This window comes from Gossypium hirsutum, chromosome D06 (assembly GCF_007990345.1).
Source record: "Gossypium hirsutum isolate 1008001.06 chromosome D06, Gossypium_hirsutum_v2.1, whole genome shotgun sequence".
NCBI classification, from domain to species: domain Eukaryota; kingdom Viridiplantae; phylum Streptophyta; class Magnoliopsida; order Malvales; family Malvaceae; genus Gossypium; species Gossypium hirsutum.
The window spans coordinates 22,281,065-22,302,528 of record NC_053442.1 but is presented as its reverse complement, the minus strand read 5'-3'; the positions used below and the strand labels follow the sequence as shown (position 1 = coordinate 22,302,528).

The window sequence follows — 21,464 nt, the reverse complement described above, 5'->3', positions numbered from 1 at the left end:
TTCTATTCAGGTAACTTGCTCCTTTGCTTAATCGTTTCTTTATGTCTAGTAATGAGCAACAGAAAGATTCAAGAACAGGAAAAAAAGAAAATAACAATAGAAAAAGAAAAAAATCGATATAAACTCAAATCACCTTTTAAAAAAACCCTTTCTTTTTTTCTTTTTTGTATTGATCGTGTGTGTAACCCGTTTACAATTTCCTAAATTAGCCTTTATAGTCGAAAATGAAAAAAAGAAAATATAAAAAATCTACATTTTTCTTAATATTTTTTTGTCCTTTTTTGCTGTTATTCTGTGCTGCATTGTTTTTGTTTGTTGCGCAGGTATGGTCGTACGGGGGAGCGTGGCGTGGAGGCGTGCGTGTGAGAGGCCACTGTTGCAGCGGCTGGAGGCTGAAGCTACTGGCTGCGGCGCTGAAAGTCTCAGAAACCCTAGGGTTCCTGTTTGTTCCAGTTTTGGGCCAAGGGTATTTAGTTGGTTTGGGCTTGTAAGGCAATTGGGCTGGGGTGTATTTGGTCTATGATTTTAGGCTTGTAATATGGACTGATGGACTTTTAATTATGCTTGGTTATATATTTTTTTATTATGGGCCGGGCAAATTGGGTCTATTACAACAGGTACTTTTCGAAAAAATTTATTGCTATAAATATATAAAACTAGCTCAGTTTTCAAATTTTTATTTTTTTTACTGTGCAAGAAAATCATTTTCGAATCAGAATTTTTTCAACAAAAAATAGTGAAAAAGGGGAGGCCTGTCTTGAGACATACCCTGCAATTTGTTAGTTTGACCTAAGAATAATAACTTAGCTTCTCGTTTAACCATCTTTGACCTTGGATTTTTGTATGTGAACTCGATTGACTTCATTTAAGTGCATGTAACACACATGATATTGTAACAACCCGATTTTAGTTGTTATTGGAAAACTCAAGTTTAAGGCCAAATTTAGTAGAACGAGTTCATTGTAATATTAGTGGGGATATCTATGTGCCAATTACAATATTATAGAGTCAATATATTAAATGAATATCTTAGAAAAGTAGTTAATAATAGTTAAAAAAAAACAAATTGGAAAGTGAATAAAACGTTGAGAATTGAGCAAGGAAATTAGTAAGCCCTTAAATGGGCTATTAAACTAAGGACCTAAGGGTAATAAAACTATCATTAAATTATGGATAGTGTCATAAAGTGATCTCAACCATAAAAATCCACTAACCTTTATAATGACTAACTATAGTCGTCACATTAATTATAGTTAATGGCTAATTAAATTATTAAGTCATAAATATTGTAAGTGGGTGAGAGAAACAAAAACTTACCGTCTTCATTTTTCTCCTCATTCAACAAAACCTAGAAAAACAAAAGCAGCTTGATTTTTATCTTCCATGGCTGGTCACAATTACTAAGGTAAGTGAGTTTAATTCTTAATAATTTTTATATATTTTTCATGTAGGAACCTTACTTTAACCAACCCATTAATTAATTTTATCTATTATGTGAATTAGACCAATATGCCATGATAGAGAACATATAAAGTTGAGTTAGAAATCGTGAAAAGAATGATTGTTAAGCTTAGATTTTATGGCATCATGTTGAGTATAAAATGGGTGATGTTGAAACTTAGTTAAATTAAGCGATTGTTAAGGAATTTATTGTTGAGTTATTTTGGACCAAATTGAATAGAATGATAGTCGTTTCAAATTAATGCTATGGATTGGCAGTTTGAGGTCCATGTATTATATTTACAAAATCGAATTTTAATTTGATTGAGTAAATAATAAGTTACAAGCATTTCAGATACTACGATTAAAAATGGACTTATTTGTAAAGTATGCAACTATACTTAGTTTTTGGCTATACCTTGGTTGAATGTTAAATAATATCATTTTTGGAATTGAATTATCATACGTAGCTGAGACAAGGCCGGAATGTCAAGGTTCGAGGCGAAAACGGATGACATATAATGAAATTGGTTTGTGCTACCATAATTTGTTTTCATCACATAAGATAATTAAATATTTGGCTCATGAATTTTATAAATGTTAATTGTTGTTCTGATTATGATTTATAACTGTTGATTAAATCTTTAAATGGAAATTGTTGGACTAAATGATAAATAAACAAGTAATTTTTGTTGATATGAAAACCTAAAATAGGTTGATAGTTAGGTATGTGTGAATTATAGATATATACATGATACCTTGAAAGAAGATATATTAAATTAAATGAAATGCAGGGAGTAAATGGCAACATATTATTGTTCTATTTTACGAGTGGTAAGTTGTAATTAGGAGTTGATATCTTGTTGAACTCCCGTGTATATCTAAGTTTGTGCTCTCATAATTTGACTTTGATTTATGCTTTGATAGATAGTTAGTTATAAACTAATATCGATATTAAACGTGACACGAGGTATGTATGAACTTAACTATTTGACTTTGATTATAACATGTTGAAGTACTTGAGATTGTATTATTGTATTATGATGATGTTAAGTCATTTGATTATAATGTGTTTTGATGAATTATTAATAAAGAATAATGCCTTACTAATAGTGTCAAATAGAGTATGGGTATAGTTGGCATGTCATAGAGTCCATTTGATAGGTGGGAGATCCAAGACTTAAGTGTATGTTATATTTAATCCAGTGCTTAATGCGTGTTACAATTAGATAGTTCTTTAATTCCTTGAGGGTCGAGAACATATTACCAACTCAATTCCCTAATGGTATGAGTGTATTTTGGTGTGTTTGGTGGGATCGATGCATTTATGACTAATTAGCACTTCAATACGTGTATTGGTGTGTTGGTGGATTGATTCGTGTATTCGTCCTCAAATTCAAGTCAGTTAATAAGGGTTGAACTAATAAAATTAACATGATGTGTAAATGATATTCAATTATGTTTATATTATGATTATTGAGACTGAATTATGTTATGTGTAATGAGATGTTAATTCCTTGAAGGTGCATTGATCCTTGATTTATTTTGAGCACATTAGGGACAATGTGCTAAATAAAGTGTGGGGAAGTGACAAAATTTTTAGGAATTTTTAATTTTTTCGTTATTTTTAGTAATTTTTAGAGTTAATCTTTTTATGTTTTGTGTGTGCTTGAGCTTGTAGAAATACAAGTGATTGATTAGGATCATGTATATAGGATGTTTGCTTAAACCGTAAATCTAGCCTGAAAACAAATGATTTTAGGTTATTTGAATTTAGGCTAGTTAGTTCAATTTGTTAAACTATAAGTAGGATAAAAGAAGTTAAATATACCAAATGACATAGGTATTTATGAGTAGGTATTTATGTTTGTTGAATAATAGGTCGTTCAAATTCGAATACTCAATAATTAAATCCATAATTATTGAAATGGTATAGTATAACAAGTATAAAATCCTTGCAAGTATGTGCCTTAAAAAATGAATGTATGAAGAAAAACATTGTGAGGGTTAAAAGTAAAGCGAGTGTGATAAAAGCATAGAACGAATAAAAGCCAAGGGAGTGAAAGTAATCATGGTGATTAAATTGAAAAATATGAGAAATTGAGAAAAATATCACTCATATTGGCACAAATACTCTTAAATTGCTTGTACTTATAAATATTGTATAAGAGTTCAAAACATGGATAAAAGAAATTGAGTAATTAGAATTTGAACTACATGTATTCTTCAATCGTAAGTACTATACTCGTATATAACTTTTGATGGATCCATATATTTAACACACTTTGACTTGTTTGATGTGTAATATCTTGAACTATCATGTTTGAGTGTGAAAACATTAAGTCGTTTAAACATCTAACTAGAGTTATGTGTTTAGCAAAATTTTCCTATTGTCATTGTTTCAATCCAATCTCATGTACCAAGTATGCTCAAGTACTTTAGTTTTAGTTGTGTGTTTTCTTTTCATTTTATTTTTAGTTTGTTTGTTTTTGTTTTTGTTTTTTGTTTGCTTGAGGACAAGCAACGACTTAAGTTTGGGGTATCTGATCTACCACAAATCGTTGTGACAAATTAAGTACTTTTTGGCACTTAACGAGCTTGTTTTCTAGTCATTTTAATATATTTATTGCATTTCACATTTCTTAGTTTAAATTCAATTTGTTGCAAAATAAGCGTTTTTACACATTATTTCGAGTTAGTTGACTTATTGTGCTAATACCGACCTTAAGGTGGTTTTAACACTTTAATTGAGTGTGCATGATACTTATTTTGAGGCCCAAAAGTATCAAGAACTACAGTCGAGTCGCGACACAAGTGCGACGATGAACAAAAATTAAGAAGGGTGTTTCCATTCGCACAACTCATATTTTATGTGATTAAGGCTTGTATCTGACCTAATTAGGGCTGATAAACTCTGTGTATAAATATTTAAGTTGAGGCAAAGCTTGGGGAGATTTTTGCCAAGTTGTTTTAGGGTTTTAGTTAGTAGTTTAGGATTTTTATTTAATTTTAGTTTATTTTCAAAAAATAATTTATTTTCTTGTTCTTCTAAGTCTTCGTTATTAAGTATTTTAGTATTTTTCTTTCGCTTCTTATTCGCAACCAATGATATCTCGATCATTGCTAAAGGATTTCATGATTTCAAATGCTTCAAGTTCATCAAATGGACAATTTCTATTTCTTTCTCTTTTACATCGATGATTGTTAAGTCGATGAGTGGCTAGACCTTCAGGGAGATTAATGAGCGGATATGTGAGTGATTAATGAAGGAATTAGGGTTTTCAAATAGACTTAGTTGGTATAAATTCATGTGTGTTTAAACCCTAAAATTAACAACCCTAGAATTGACAACCCTAGAAAGTAATCTAGGATAAACGAGGAGGAAAGATAAGTTTACCAAGTAAATTGTGGAATTATTCCAATCAGGAAAGTGAGGTTGAGAGATAAATGTGTATTGGTCGTTTAGTTAAGTAGTAGAGGCCGAAAGGTGATACCGGTTAATTAATATCTAATTCCCTAATAAAATCCAAATTGTGAAGGTAATTGCAACCACTAAAACGAGTTAATCTTTTTCCTGTTAATTGAGAGATTTTCATTTGTTAACTTTGCTTTAGTAGTTTATTTTTTATTTTATAATCTTAACCCTTAATTTTAATTATATTTTTGGTGATTACTGTTTAGACCTACTAGTGTAGATAATATATTTAGATTTAATTCAACCTCCCTTTAGTACAATTCTCGGAATATTTCCCTGTGTTCCGTTATAACACAAAACTATATTACAATTTGACATGTTTGTTTGCAGATACCACATAGATTTTATATATTTTTATTTGCACGAGTTTTACTCTAAACGTTCACACGTTTGGAGGCAGTCACTCCGACAATGTAATGAGATGTCATGAATTTTGATCTGACGACCAGGTTGAATGTGCAGTGTCACAAACATTCTTTAATTGATATTGCCATACTTGTTTTTATTTTCAACTTCAATGTTTATTTAAATGTTTGTTGGAGTTGCTTTGGAAATGAATGGGGCATCTTGCATTCGAATCTATTGTCCAGATCAAGTATAGAGTGTTACATTTCTACTTTCTTTTAATGTTGGCATATTCTATTTGAAATTTTCCAAACCCTATACACTTATAGCATTGCACTTCCTTCTTATTAGTTTAAAAGTTGTCATCCTTTAATTGCATCTTTTTATTGCTACCACTGAATCCAAAATCACCATTTGCTCTCCTTTTTTAGAAATTTTTCAAGGATTTGTTGATAGTCTTGAAAAGTAAGGCTATTTGTTCATTAATTTCATTAACAACTTCTTCATTTTGTTTTTTTTTTTTAGTTTGAATAGCTTGTTGAACATTGAAAGCAATGTTCTTTTCTAGTCATAACCTGTCACGTTTAACCTCTTCCAATTTAATTCAAAACGTCAAATAGAATTTATTAGCTCATTTAGCTTAAGAGTGGTGATGTTTTTTTTACCTTTTTAATTACTGTAACTTTGATGGTAACCCGTTTTGATAAGGACCTCAAAAATTTTTCGCAGCAATGTTGCCTAAAAAAATATTCATCAAGACAATAAGCTTCATTATAAATGTCACATAACCTAACATAAAATTCAGAAAGATTTTCCTCTTCATTCATTTTCAAATTTTCAAACCTAGTAATTAAGATAAGTAGGTTTGGCATCCATATGACTACATTCCCTTCATGCTACTTTTGCAAAATGATCCAAGCCTCCTTAACTGACTCACAAATGGAAATAACATTAAACTGTTCTATGTTAACACTACTAAAAATAGCATATAAAGCTTTGGGGTTCCCATTAGTTGTCATTTTTTCATTCGGAATATATTTGTTTCTCTTTGAAACAATTTTACAATTAACATCTATAACTGCTGGTCAAGTTCATCCATCTTCAACAACTTCTTATGCAGCTTCATCATGGACATGATAAAAACCTTTTTACGGGCTTTTTAATACGCATAATTCGATGAGCCAACAAGCAAAGGGGCTTCAAAAATAAAATTGTCTTCTTTTATAAACTCCATAATTGCGAAATCAAGCACAAGATTTTCAAGCATGTTTGAAGTCAAGAGCTCTCAGTTTGTTGTTTATTCCAATTGGTTGTCTTAAATAAAGTTCCAACACAAATTAGAACTATGTAGTATAACATAGAAATTGTAATAGAATAATGCAAAGGAACAAATGAAACACAAGATTTGTTAATGCAATTTGAATAATAATCCTTCTCTATTACAAACATGGTGAAATAGTGAAATAAACACACACAAGCACTTCAACTTTATAAAAAAAAATCATTTGTTATTTATTTAATTTTTTTTTTTTTTAACTTTTAAATTAACATATTTGTCAAAATAACTCAAAATAGATAAAAAAAAGTTAATGTTGTTGACGTAAAGACATGTGTATGCTATTTAATTAATTTTTTAAAAAAAATTATAAAAATTATAAAAATATATAATATTATTATAATTTTTATTATTAAATATATTTTATAAATTTTATGTTTTTTAATAATTTTAATTTTTTTTTTAAATTATATTTTTAATTTTAAAAAAAATAAATAATTGTTGAATACCACCTATTCACCCTAATAAGGTTAAGAAATAACTTTTACCTTTGGGAGTTGATTTGATAAAAGGATGAAAATTTAGGGGGAGTTTGGATGTACGATGTGTTTACTTGCGGTTAATAAAAAAACAGCGATGATAGTGAGATTAAATACGGTAACGATACTATAGCGTGAGACAAAAAAATAAACTAAACGTACCGCACTGCATTCAATCGTCCATCTAAACTCACCCTTAAATAAATAACTAAAATGATTTTTTTTAATTATAGAGACAAGTAAGTCATTTATGAAAAAAAAAACCTTGAATCTCAACTTTTTTTTTTTTAATGAAGAAACATGGAGGCCCTGTGGTTGACACATTATAAAAGGGAATCATGGAGGTTTGAGCGTTTACAAAGGCTCATTAGTTTAAGAATGAGGCATTGCTCTCAGGGGAGGTGGCTGGTTCTATAAAGGGTGGTTGCTCCCCTCCTCTGATCGATAGCGAAGCCTATGATTTCACTCAACATATACCTTCATCTACAACAACAGCCCATTGATTGTGTACTAAAATCATCCATTTCAACACGCCCTCCATCTTCCATCATCATCGCCACCATCGTCGTTATCTTCTGCTTCTCAGTCTCTGCTATACTGTTTCTTTTCTACTTCTTTTTCTTCTCCTTCTCTCGAAAACCCCTCATCTCAACGAGGCAATGATGATTTTTAATTTTGTGGGGTTATTAAAATTCAGATTTTTGAAGAAAAAAGGCCGTAGCTTGGCGGGGCAACTCTGGTTTTTGTTGCAGCCACCGGCTTTATTTCTTTACTTATCTGAAAAAAGGCGAATCTGAGCCTCCCCTTCCCCTTCCCCCTCCCATTTTTCTCTTTTTATTATAACCTTGTTTTCATTTGAAAGTTTAAATTTTTTTTATTGTGAGATCAGTTGGGTGATTTGGGGTTTGCACCAGAATTGGGGAATTTCTCTGGTGTTCCAGAGGCTTTTGTTCAGTCAGTTTGGGCTATTTGTTCAGTTTGGCTGGTTTCGGGTTTGTTGACTAGTGTTGTTAAATTGGGTTTAAGTTCGACTTTATCTAATTAAATCTATGGAACTGAGCTCTTTCTGTGCGCAAGGGCTCTATTGATATTACTTGAAGGGAAAATGTCAGTTTTAGGGCCATTTTTTATGCATATGACGGAGGCAAGTAACTAAGTTGAGATAGGAGATAAGCTTTCTGGATTTTAGGGCAAACTGAAGATGCGACAAGGTTTCATAGTTCGAAAGAACTGTGCTTTGCCTTTTTTTTTCAATGATTTTGGTCCTGAAATGACTATTGAGTTACCGCAGCTTGTAATCTATAATATAGATGCATACGTGTGTGTGTGTGTGTGTGTGTGTGTGTGTGTGTGTGTGTGTCTTTGTGTGTGTGTATATTTCTTTTTCTTTGGACTTGATATTGTGCCTTCTTATGTGTTTTGAGAATGTGAACTTGTAGTCATGACTCATGGGCTTGCATGCAGAATCTGCAGCACATTGTGCTGTTGTTTCCTTGTTTGGTACCGTGTACTTTTGGTCATATGTGTGATTGCTTATTCATTTGCAGGGTTGGGCTAATCTGTCAGTCTCTGTTTAGAAGTTTATTCTAACTTATTTCTTTATATTCATCTTTTTAATGACAACCGAAACCTTCAGCAGGATCATGAGATGGAGAAGCAATTTCATGGAATTCGGATTTGAAGTTGGGAAGAGGCTGGTGCGAAAGAGCACACCCCCGAGGGTGGGAGTCAGGCTCATTAAAGTTGTTGATTGAGCAGTTTTGTTGGGGCAAAAAGCCCTAAAATCTCCCACTTTTTCCATTTGTAGTTGCCTTAATTCCTTAAATGATACAATCATGTAATGAATTTTCACCTGTGAACTTTCTTTGTGGACCTCTTACTATATAATATCATCCCAAGTTACTCTCAGTTCGTAATCTACGAAATGTATATATTTTCATGTCATGTTCTGTTATCCTTACAACCAAGGCATTCATCAGATATGAGGTCAATTTTATGCCATTCTCTTTGTTCCATATGTATAATATTGCCATAACACATAACAATAGCCTTATCCTAAGAAAAATATATACATATTTTTTGGTCAAGTGACTCTAAGCTTGTAAAGTGCACCAGAACTTGCTTAATCCACGTATTTTTCCATTTTTCTTTAATCCAAATGTTGATAGTTTTTACATGGATCACTTTGTATTGCCAGTCATGCATGAAACTCAGACCAAGAATATATAAATTTTGTATATGATCTTTGGGATATTCTGATGGAACACTTTTTGAGTCCTAGAATTCCCCCTACATATCTATGATATCTATCATTTTACAATCTCAGGGAAACAGATTAAGCTGCAAAATGTACCTTCGGGTTGCCGTATACACCGTGAAGCAGGGTATCAAGAGGATCGATTCTTGGGGACAATGCAACAGCCCTTTTTCAAAGCAGCCACCCTTTTCTTGAATCTCAAGCATTTGTCGTGTTTTGGTTCTGTAATACTGCGGTTAGGAGTAAGTTGTTTCGATCTTCTGATGGAATTCATCTCCATTGCGTTTATGAACTGATTTAGGTGCTGAATGTATTCCGGATATGATTCCAGGTTGCAATGGCCGCCTCCCTTCACCCATAAAGGCTCGTACTTTTCCTTCGAAAGTTCCCATAATCGCTTCCCATGAGACCAATCAACAGTCTCGTCGTTTGTACCCTGTAATCGTTGATTGACAAGCATGCATCAAGATATGCACGAGGAATAAACCGAAAAACACCTCGGTTCAAATACAAATCAACATTAAATTCACCTACTTGATGATATATGGTATCTAGGAGGGTTAGATCTAACAAGGCATATCTTATTTCAGTATATTGATAGAAAAGTTGTACGGAGGAAAACATACTTACATGCACAACTAGAACCGGACAAGTGACACGCCGTATTTTGTCTATATTCTGCAAATATTTGGAAAGAACTTACTTGATGCGAATCGAAATACTTGAAGTTTGAAGTAGAATGATAGATTTTTCGTGTGCAGAACCAAAAATCAAACTTACTTTAAATATATCAAACCAAAATGTCATCTTAACAGGATATAAGACTCGAATGCCGGAAAGGATAGCGCTATGAAGAACGACTCCTCGTAGTTTAGGTAAACGAGCAGCCAAGTGTAGAGTTGGTCCACTTCCGACGGATTGGCCGTAAAGTATTAAGTCTTCCTGCTTAACCCCATATTCCTTCTGCAAACAATTGTACACTGCCTCTATGTCATAATATGTGTTGAGCTCAGTCGGCTATTGCAATAGCAGGAAAAAGAAAACAAGCAACTTATCAGGTATCAAAATTTAGTCACAAGGGTAAATATATAAGACATTTACAAGCAGTTTGAGAGTTAAATCCAAAACTGAAATACAAGAAAATAAAAAATGCATTGATTCTTTTTACCTTGCCAGATGATGCTCCATAGCCTGAATAGTCATAACTGCATGCAAAAAGAGAGAAAAAAAGATGTGTTAAGAAAAAAAGATGTGTTCAGAAATGAAGTTTCCATAGTAAATTATAATAACATCAAAGCTTGAATTTGACAGGCTATGCCCTGTAAAAACCATTTTAGCTATGATTTGGATGAACAAAAAAGGAACTGTTTATTTCAGCCTTTTACATGCAATTCAATAGATAAAAATTACGAAACAACCGATGTTTTCCAAGATTCATTTCCCCTTTTTGGGGGTAAAAATGACATGGATGAATTGATGCACAAGGTCCAATGGAGATGAAGCTATTTCATGAAAGCTCAGATCAAACCATTAAATGATACATGTATGTATGTATATTGTTATACCTACACTCAATGACCTCGCCTCACTTCCTGTCAACCTCACTGACCAGAGCCTCGATTTAGAGTCACAATGTGAGCTAAGAACACTAGCAAGTCCTAAACCTTGCGACCCAAGACCTTGTAAACTCACACCATAGGAATAACACCTTGTACTTGTCTTTTCGTATGCCACCATATGTTTGTTGTTTTGACATGATAATCCATACCTACTAGAACAGGACATCAAGGAGTTGGCTGAATTTCAGGGAGTACGGGGCTAATATAAGAGCAACACATGACATTCGAGGAATTATCAAAGGCACTCCTTTTAAGATCCATGGACATCAAAACAAGGGACTAGTTCTCTCTACTCTCACACTCTAAGCTATTTTTATTTCTTCTCTTGAATCTCGAAAGGATCCCTATTCCGATCATCCTCAATCACTTATGGCTCTCCATCCATCGGGTGCACCGTCACACACCTCTGTAACCCAAATAGTGTATATGTTTGTATATGTATATAAGGCTTATTTCAAATATTGGTAAAGTTGAAGGGTTCACGAATATGCAGACGAGATAAAAAAACAATAGGTACATTAAACCTAAAAACACAACCTTTGGAAAAGGAAATGAAAAATGAAAGAGAAACCAATACCAAAATCAATATCCCAAATTAAAGATTCAAAATTAGAGAAACTATAGAAAGATATGAAAATAAGAAATCCCAAATCAAGGAAAAAGGGATACCTCATAATATTGACCCTAAGGTGGGCTCTGAGTTCATAAAACAATTCATGCATTTGGCCAATATCAGCAGCATTGGCATGCGAATACAAAAGGGTGAACCTGGCAAAAGGGTGTCTCCAAAACGTGGCCACGATCTTGTTCCCACCTTTGGTGTCGATTAAATTGACATCCATATTTTTGTCAGCCGTCACCCCCGGCATGACCAGCTTCCCATTTTCTTCCCTGCAAACTTCATACGTTGGTGGGTCTGGTGGGAAAAATGCAAGCTTTGCAGCCACATTCGACGTTACGTTCCCCATTTTCTTCTACAACACACGCATTATCAAATTGAGAAGAAAACTTTTCTAATAAATAAAACAAACCCGGTTTTTTTATTTTCATATATGAAGCTGGACAACAACACATACAATGAACATATTGACAGAAGTACTTTTTTTCCCTCCCTGTTTTCCCTTTTCTTTTTTCTCAAATGCTTTGTTTAAAGGGTATTGATTTTTGGTCTTTAAATTTTCTGTTAGTGATGGAGTAGTTTTCGGGTATTGGTCATGATTGGTGCTTCTTCTTCTTCTTCTTATTATTTTTTTCCTTATGGGTTTCGTTTGTTTAATATATATTTATATTTATATCTACGAAATACGTATTTTTTTTGGTTAAATTATCCCTATATTCTTTCAACATTTGAAATTTAGTTCCCTACTATTATTTATGTATTGTTTGGTAACTGAAATTTGGATTTCAAAATTTTAGCTTTGAAATTTATAATTTATGAATTCGTTATTTTAAAATTTTTGTTTGAAAATTAAAATATTTGAAATTCAAAATTTTGAATTAATCCAAATTTATTGTTTGGATAATTAAAATATAGATTTGGATTTCAATTAATTCTAATCTTTAACAACATTTTTAAAAAAAATTAATTAGTTAGGAGGAGGATGGGCGTCGAAACCAATAAATATAAATTCTTACGATAAAATAAGATTAATTAGCAGTATAGAGCAGTATGGTTGAATCCACAAGGTCAATCCCAGATCACTTGCAAATCGACCCTTGTCGAATTTCCAATCATATGGCACGTACCCGTAATTTAACACTCCGACAGCCTTGCGATTTGAAAAGCCTAACTCGAATTAACGACTTCAACCGTGTGGGTTGCTTAAATCCGATCACTATCTCCCTTGACGGAATCCAACTATCTTTTCCGAATTGAACACGCCAATTTGTTGATTTAAATGAAATTGTGGAAAGTGGGAAGGGGAAGAGCTTGGTAGGCAATTAATCAAAAAGTTGAAAGTAAAAGAAAAAGAGTTGAAATGGCAGAATAGAATATGACGCAGGAATGGAAAAGAAAATAGAGAATTTATTAAACGCAAAAGGTCAAGTGTGTGTTAAATTGGTTGTAGTTATTAGGTATTTATATACACTTTTAGTGCTAAAATTTAGCTAGATTTTTCCTAAATATTATCACTAAATAATCCTAAATATTATCACTAAATAATTATAGATATTATCACTAAATAATTCAAAATTTAAAAATTAAATTTAAACTAATTACAAAGTTGTAATAATATTAAAAATCCTTCAATTTTTATTCAGCCACTTTTAAAAAAAAAATCTTCAACCCTTCAATCTTTTTCTAGTCATCCTTGAATCTTCAATCTTTCGATCAAGCCTTTCTCTTTGTTTTTTTGTTCCAGTTTAGCCCCTTTTTATAAGAGTTTGAATTCAACACACTAACTTCATTCCTGATAAGAAAAATCTAAATTTAATAGCATTTTATTTGATAATTAGCCAAAATTAAATATATTAAAAACATGAATTTATCTTGCTATCAGAGGACTTTGAACATTGTTGTTTGAACTGGACTAGACCTTTTGTTCAGATCAAGAATCAATTAGAGTATCGGTTTGAAGAAAGGCATTAGACCAATTGATTCTAGAACTGGTACAGATCGATTGATTGTATGATTTATTAAATATTTTATTTTTATGAATTTTTTAATAATTTATTTAATAGAATCAGATAGATTAGTCAAACCCATCGTACTAAACAAACTGATCGAATGATCAAATCTGTTAGAACAACAAACCAGTTCCCTAATTATGGAAATTACAAAAATTATAAATTAAAAGCCAGGGGTTTACAAATAAAAAATGTGGAAATTATTGTATAAATGAAATTTTTGAATACTTACACTGTATTAAATTATATACATGAAGCTTCGTCACTATTTTCAAGACTAGACCGCCCAGTCAGACCAATTAGATCTAGAATTGGTCAGGGTATCAGTCCAGAATAAAAGGTCAGATTGGTTGACTTATGAATCGGTTGAACCAGTCAGACTGGCTGAGCCAATGACTGGACTAATTTTGATCTATTTTTAAATATTTTTTAAATGATTTATTTAATCGAACCAATTGGATCGGTCGAATCAATTGAACCAAAATCAATGGTCTGACCGATTCGTCTACCGGTCCAATTTTCAAAACCTTGAGCTTTGTTAATAATATATTATAAGTAAAATTATCTATTTATTGTTTGCGTTCTAAAAGAAGTATGAAAGAAAAGAGAACAAATAAACTCTTATATTTTTTAAATCAATCTTAAATTTTGAAAATTTTAAATTTTAAAATAGATTTTAAAATTCAAAATTAAACTCTTATAAAATTGAACTTGAATTTACTCAAATTCAAATCTAATTTTTTTATTTGTTTTCCAAACAAAGAAATTGGATTTCAAATGTTTTGACCCAAATTCATGTATCCAACCAGGCATCAAGGACAGTCCTTCAATTTTTTTATTATTTAAAAATGTAAAGTATAATTGTTAACACCTTTAAATTTCAATGTTCACCCACAATTTACTTTGTGGGTTTGAACTTACTTCGTGGGTTTGAGTTGTGGTGTGTGTGACTCTGATTTGCTTTTATCAAGAGTATGTGAGTTGTATAAAATTATTAACGCCATTAAATTATTTTTGGTAAATTTATGTTCATTATAAAGTCGTTTTTAATTACATACTACTAAATATGTATTTCTTTTTCATTTTAAAATATCACATTAACAAATTTAACCAAAAAATTAATAATTTTATCAATTGAATTTTTTTAATTTAAAAAGTAAAAAAATATTAAATATTAAATATAAAAATATAAAAATTAAATTTCAAATTTTTAAACAACATAAAAACTTATAGCATATTTTAACTTTTTTATTTATTCACATGCTATTGGTTATCGGTGGCTAATATCATAGTAGCCTAAATCGTTGTAATAAATTGGTGCCAAATAATTTAAATTTTGTTATTGTTAAAATTTTAGTGTGCTAATTTTTTTTAATTTTTTAATAATAAATTTAGTTCTTAATATTTATTTATTTTGTCACTTTAGTCTTAATTCTCTTTTTATCACATTTACCTTCTGGCTTTAAAATTTAGTTAAATTATTTTTTTAGAAAAAATAATTAAATTGTTAAAATCTTAAAGACACTAATGAAGTGGCCTAATGGTAATTTTCGTGTACAACATGGATACTTTTTTTAAAAAAAATTTTATTAAATTCTTATTTGAATTTTTATGAAGTAAACATGAATTGTCATTCAAATTGTCACATTAATCTCTTTAGATTTTAATAGTTCAATTAAATTTTTTACCTAAAATAATAATAATTACCAAGCTTTTAAAAGTTAAAGGCCAAAATAATAAAAAAAATTTGAAGTAACAGAAAAAAAAAAGTAAATGCTAAGATTAAATTTATTATTATATTTATAAATCTTAGATCACGTTTAAATTTATTATTAATTAAACATAGGTTTACGCTTAATTATGCAATTATAAAAATAAAGTCATCAAACCATATAATTTAAAATAATAAGACGAGATCTCAAATTTCTGAGTAACAGAAAAGATGAGACAAACTAAATATGTCACATTAAAAAAAAATAAGTATTTGCACAAATACAGATTTTAAATCTCCTTTTAGGTTTATTCATAACTTCTTGTTCTCTTTACAATATTGGAAGTTGCTTTTAGACTTTAAGATTTTAATTTCTTTATTTTATTTTTAGAAATTCAGTCTTTTATTTTTCAGATTTTAAAATTTAAATTTAATTGTTAACACAGTTAATATTTTTTTTGTTAAATTTATTGGTGTAACATTTTGAAATAAAAAAAATACTTATTAGCAATATAGCTAAAAAGATATGTTGTAATGAACCTAAATTTAACAAAATAATTTTAATAAGGTTAACAGTTGAATAAATTTTAAAATTTAAAAGTAAAAAAACTAAATTCCTAGAAATAAAAATATAAAGATTAAATTCTAAACTTATGAAAAATACAGATACCTTAAAAAATTTTAACCTAAACTCACCAATTCCATATATCTCTAACAATTATTCCAATTTTCAACCCTCGTTATAAAGACAAATTCTATCAATAGAATTTGTTCAATTCATGATAGTTCGTATCATTTTAGTAGAACTCGATAAGTATCGTTTCTAATATAAATCAATATAAAGTAGTTTAAGTTTGATTTTGATCAAAGTGTTACTCATTTTAGTTTGTACATTTACATACCGACTTTGTTGGGGGTAAACCCGCGTATGCAACGAACAAGAATAGTAAAGAAGAAATTGAAAAGATTGGACACACAAATTTACATGAAAAACTCCTCAAAAAAAGATAAAAAGTAACAGGTAAAATGAGGTTTCACTAATATAAAAGAAGTAAAAAGATGGAGAGAATTAAAGAAAGGAAAACCAGAAACCCTGAAAGAAAAACCCTTAAAACTCAAAAAACACAAAATTATCTTAATCTATATATTTTCTGTACTTTAAACCTAGGGTAACTAAGGTCTATTTATAGGTTGAAATTCATAGCTTTTATGATTAGAATATCCCTAGGTTAATCAAATTTTAAGTGGCAAAACTAAAACAGAGTTTAACTGAGAGAATAAAAGTGAGAAAATTAAGGAACACATTGTCATGTCGTGATGTGGTTTTTGTGTTGTCGGGATGAAGAACAATCGTGTCGTTAGGACGAAGCTTTTTTTCTCGTTGTGATGTCGGCTGCTTGTCGGGACGAAGAGTCTTCCCTCGTTGTAACGTCATTCACTGTTTTAGTCTAAATGCGAGGCAAACTTTCATAAATCTCCACCTTGACTCGTATTTGACTTAACTCCTTTGACAAGCCCTATTATGGGCCTAATTGGATCTTTTTCGGATACTTACCAAGTTCAAGCAGTGCTCGAACTTTGAAACTGGAAAACTTTTTGTCAACATGTCGGTCAGGTTGTGTTTTGTGCCAATTTTGTGAATCTGAACATCTCATTAAGTGACCACCTCTCGAACAAAGTGATAACGAATGTCTATGTGCTTTTTCCTTTCGTGGTGCATCTAATCTTTGGTGAGATGCATAACACTTTGACTATTACATTATATAACAGTTTCCCTTTTCTCGTTAACCAATTCACTAAACAGGCCTCTTAACCAAATTGCTTCTTTCACTGCTCAAGTAATTGCCATGTATTCTGCTTCAGTAGTCGATAAGGCCACTATGGCTTAAAGTGTTGCTTTCCAACCAATGGCACAATATCCGAAAGTAAATAGATAACCTGTGAGAGACCTCTTTCAATCTAAGTCTCTTGCATAATTCGAACCAAAATAGCCGACAAAACCCTTTTGGCTTCTTCCAAAATAGATAGCATTTTTGAAGTACCCCGTAAATATCTGAAAATCCACTTAACCGCATGTCAGTGTAACTACCTAGTTTGGCTATGTATCTGCTAAAAACACTAACAGCATGTGAAATATTGGGGCGAGTGCATACCATTGCATACATTAAACTTCCAACTGCTCTTGAGTAAGGTATTTTTGACATGCACATTTCTTCTTCTTCATTTTGAGGGGAACCTGAAATTGAAAGTCTAAAGTGTGAAACTAAGGGAGTACTTACCTGTTTTGAGTCTTGCATCTCAAATCGCTTAAGGATTTTCTTGATGTACCTATGTTGCAACAAAAATAATTTCCCGGAATGTCTATCCCTTGAAATTTCCATCCCTAAAATTTTCTTTGCTGCACCTAATCCTTCATCTCGAACTTAAAGTTAAGTATGATTTTAAGTTGTTCAAATTCTAAAGAATCCTTAGTTGCTATCAACATATCGTCAACATAAAGTAATAAATATATGAACAAATCATCATCAAGATATTGCAAATACACACAATTGTCATGCTTACTTTGAGTGAAACCAATACTCAGTATGAAGGAGCCAAACTTCTTGTACCACTGGCGAGGACACTACTTTAGACCATATAAATATTTTCGTAGAAAGCAAACATGATTTTCCTTACCTTCAGTTCTGAAGCCTTCCGATTGCTGTATGTAGATGTCTTCCTTAAGGTCACCATGAAGGAAAGCAATCTTTACATCTAATTGGTCCAACTAGAGATTGTTTAATGCAACAAGAGCCAAAGATGTATATTTCACAACAAAAGAGAAAACATCATGAAAATCAACTCCCTCCACTTGATTGTACCCCTTTTGCAACCAATCTTGTATTGTATCTAGTGTCGTTTAAACCTGAACCTTCATTCTTCATAAATACCCATTTGTAACCAACTATTTTCTTACCGATGGGTGGTTTAACTAGCCGCCAAGTCTCGTTCTTTTGAAGTGATTTCATCTCTTCTTCCATAGAAATGAACTATTTGCTAGAATCGGAGGCCTAAACTGCCTCAAAATGACATGAAGGGTCAGTTGAATCAATGCTCTCTACAACACTTAGAGCATATGTCACTATGATACATGCACAGATGGGGTGAAATTTATTAAATTCCATTTATCGAAACTGCTAATTTTCAAGTTAAGAAAACCAGCAGATTTGTGACGACTTTTTGGATGGGATTCAGGCATTTTTGGGTTGAGATGTCTTCATGGAGTTTTGAAGATATATCTCTTATCTTTGAAACAAACTTGAAATTTGGAAGCTCAAGTTATGACCGTTTTAGTGAATATTGCGTGAGCAGAATTTTTGGATGGGATTATGACGGGAATTACGAGATTCGGGCTTTTAATTCGAGTTTAACTCATATTGGGTTTAGGTTTTAGGCTTAAATTTTATTATATATGAGCCCAATACTGTATTTATCAACTCTTATTATTTTATTATTTTTTATTACAAATTTTTTATAATTATTAAGTATTTTAGGTTATTTAGGAGTTATATGTTAATAAGAAAGTTTTGTTTAAAACTACTTCTTATTTAGATTAATTAAAGTTTTAGTATACTTTAGAGTTTTATTTAGATGTACTTTGCTAGCCTCTATAAAGGCTTCTTCATTGTTTATTAGACACATAATTGTTTCCATTAATAAAGTTTTCAACTCTGGGAGTTTGTTTATTGTGCAAGATTTCTTTCTTGTGATTTTTAGAAATAGTTTTCTTCTCAATTTTCTTCAAAGAGTCGTGGGAATTCATTCTTCACCCTTCAATTTTCCAAGGATTATTTCTTGGAGGGTTGATTAAAGCCATTAATTAAGTTTATTAGGATTTATATCTCAAATGGTTCAATTGGACTTTTATCCTTCTATCCATCATATCCATCAGTTTACTTGTCCATCTTCCACTTTGTTATTTTTTTATTTCTATTTCTTATTTTTTATGATTTTTATTTATTTTTTATTCTCAAATTTTTTTCTTTTACGATTTTTGCTTTCTTTATTTCTAAATTTGTTTATTTCTTCTTTTCAGATCATATCCAAATATTTTCTTTTCGAGTCAAACAACTTGATCATTGATCCGCTTCTGCTTCATTTCTTTCTATTTGGTATCAAATTTGGGCATTTTAGGTGTTCTTATAAAATTTTTTTAAGCAAATAGCCTCAAAATAAATTTTTTTATCCAGACAGTTTTTGAAAAAATATTTTTTGTATGTAAACATTTTTCAAGCGATATGAAATTTTACATACTGTTTCTTGGCACCATTTTAGAATATAAAAAAAATATTTCCCACAAAAAAGTGATCGAAAAAGTACAGAAAAAAGAAAATATGAAAAAAATAAAAAATATTCTGTGGGTTGAATTTTGTGCCGAAACTTTCCAGATTAGATCTACATTATTGGAAGAGACTTCAGTTTAAATTTTGTGATTTTTGGAAATTGAGAACACCTCGAACGAAAAAAATTCAAGTTGTTTTCCATTGTTTCGGGTTTTCCGTTGGGTAGTTTATTATCTTTGATTCTAGCATTAGGTTTTATTTTATTTTAGCTTTTTTTTAAATTCTATTACACATTCTAACACATTTTCGTTTCTTGTGTTAATAGGTACGAAAAGAGTTGTCTCTCTTTTCTCCGCACAACTTACTTCCTTTGGAGTCAAGTTTTTCTTTAGCTTCTTAGAGCCTTAGGTATACTTTGTTAGAGAGTGATCCCACATCTTTTTGAATATTATTGAGTTTAATTTCTCTTTAAAAGTTACAAATGAGAAAATCTTAACTTCTTTTCTTTGTGTCTTAGAGTTGTTTTTTTTTATTGCGAGTTTATCATGGTGAGGTTTAATTTTCTTTGATCAACTCTCTTTTGAGTGTTTTTATTTCAAGCTTTAATAATGATTCGCAAACATAGTATGGAAAAGGTTTTGGAATCTCCTACCGATGGGGACGATTTGTTTGATTCCCATTGTCTTGTAGTGTGACAATCCTCTAACATTCAAGTAAGGGATGATTTTGACGAAGTGCAAAGGACTAACATCTTTCACTCGAGGTGCTTGATTCAAGGAAAACTATGTTCTTTTATTGTTGATAGTGGTAGTTGTGCCAATATTGTGAGTAGCTTTTTAGTGAATACTTTATCTTTACCTTGTCAAAATCATCCTAAGTCATATATCACTTACAATGGCTTGACGAAAGTTCAGAAGTTAAGGTAGTTAAACAATCCTTAATTGCATTCAAAATTAGAAATTATTCTGACGAGGTTTGGTGTGATGTAGTTCCTATGCATGTTGCCCATTTGTTTCTTTGAAGACCATGGCAATATGATCGTGATGTGGTACACCATGGCAAATTGAACAGTTTCTCCCATGTGTTTAAAGGGAAAAAAATACACTAGCCCTTTTAGAGCCCAAAGATGTGTATAAGAACCAATTGAAAATGATGAAATTTCGTGAAATGGTTAAGGGGAAAGAAAAAATTGAAAAGAAATAGAGAAAAGAGACCTTGAGTGATAAAAGTATACTTGATGGTCCACTTTTGGTGAGCGAAAATAAATATGAGGTAAAATTGGAGAGTTCTCAACTGAGAAAAGAAAATGAAAAACAAGAAAATATCCATGTAAAAGTGATGAATTATTATGTTTTAACTAACCATAACTCGAATTTGTTTAGTGGTGTTTCTTTGTTACAGGATTTCAAGGATCCATTGATGGACTTCCAATTACATTACTCTACCATTGATAGACAATTTTACTTGTGGGAGAGAGGTAAGTTGAACATTGATAATTTTCCACAAGTGCTACAAGGTTAGAAAAGTAAAGATACATTGAAAATTGAAACATGTAGGCATGCCTTGAATTGTTTTTATAAGTATGCTACTGATTTTAAGTTTCCTTACGACATGCTTTCTCATTGGTCAAGGTTCAATAGACTTTGGTTTACAACTTCAATTAATTTTATGGGTTTATCTAGATTTGTAAAGGTTAAAAATATTAATGATGTTGCATTAAATAGATTAAAGCATTTTATACATTTTCTCTTACAACAAAATTTTCTATCTTGACCTTTAACGATGAATTTTTACATAATAATCTTAACCTTTTTTATTTTTATTGTTATGTGAAATTCTTGACTCATTATTG

General features: G+C 31.0%; 1 protein-coding gene and 1 long non-coding RNA gene across 3 annotated transcripts; one reads left to right on the top strand and one right to left on the bottom strand.

The window, feature by feature from the left end:
* Nucleotides 1–8,372: 8,372 nt before the first annotated feature.
* Nucleotides 8,373–12,996, bottom strand: LOC107901578 (alpha/beta hydrolase domain-containing protein 17B). 2 transcript variants are annotated; one of them, XM_041095369.1, is made up of 6 exons: nucleotides 12,698–12,996; nucleotides 11,621–11,925; nucleotides 10,501–10,537; nucleotides 10,113–10,349; nucleotides 9,963–10,010; nucleotides 8,373–9,768 (listed from the first exon to the last, which is right to left on the bottom strand). In XM_041095369.1, exons 2-6 carry the CDS (start codon nucleotides 11,917–11,919, stop codon nucleotides 9,463–9,465), a joined length of 927 nt encoding a protein of 308 aa, XP_040951303.1. In that variant the 5' UTR covers nucleotides 11,920–11,925; nucleotides 12,698–12,996; the 3' UTR covers nucleotides 8,373–9,462. The 2 variants fall into 2 exon arrangements, with proteins under 2 accessions (XP_040951303.1, XP_016683122.1); XM_016827633.2 differs by lacking the exon at nucleotides 12,698–12,996 and having other exon boundaries at nucleotides 11,621–12,167.
* On the top strand, nucleotides 9,416–10,069 carry LOC107901579 (uncharacterized). The gene is made up of 2 exons (XR_001685320.2): nucleotides 9,416–9,574; nucleotides 9,664–10,069. It is a non-coding gene; the product is annotated as an uncharacterized lncRNA (long non-coding RNA).
* Nucleotides 12,997–21,464: the final 8,468 nt, after the last annotated feature.

Bases quoted from the DNA above. Each gene is read 5' to 3' on its own strand.
- LOC107901578 (XM_041095369.1), bottom strand. From the start codon at position 11,919: ATGGGGAACGTAACGTCGAATGTGGCTGCAAAGCTTGCATTTTTCCCA. The intron at 10,011-10,112 runs GTAAGTTTGATT...AAATATTTGCAG, and splicing joins TTTGGTTTGATATATTTAAA to AATATAGACAAAATACGGCG. The intron at 9,769-9,962 runs GTAAGTATGTTT...CAACGATTACAG, and splicing joins GTCCGGTTCTAGTTGTGCAT to GGTACAAACGACGAGACTGT.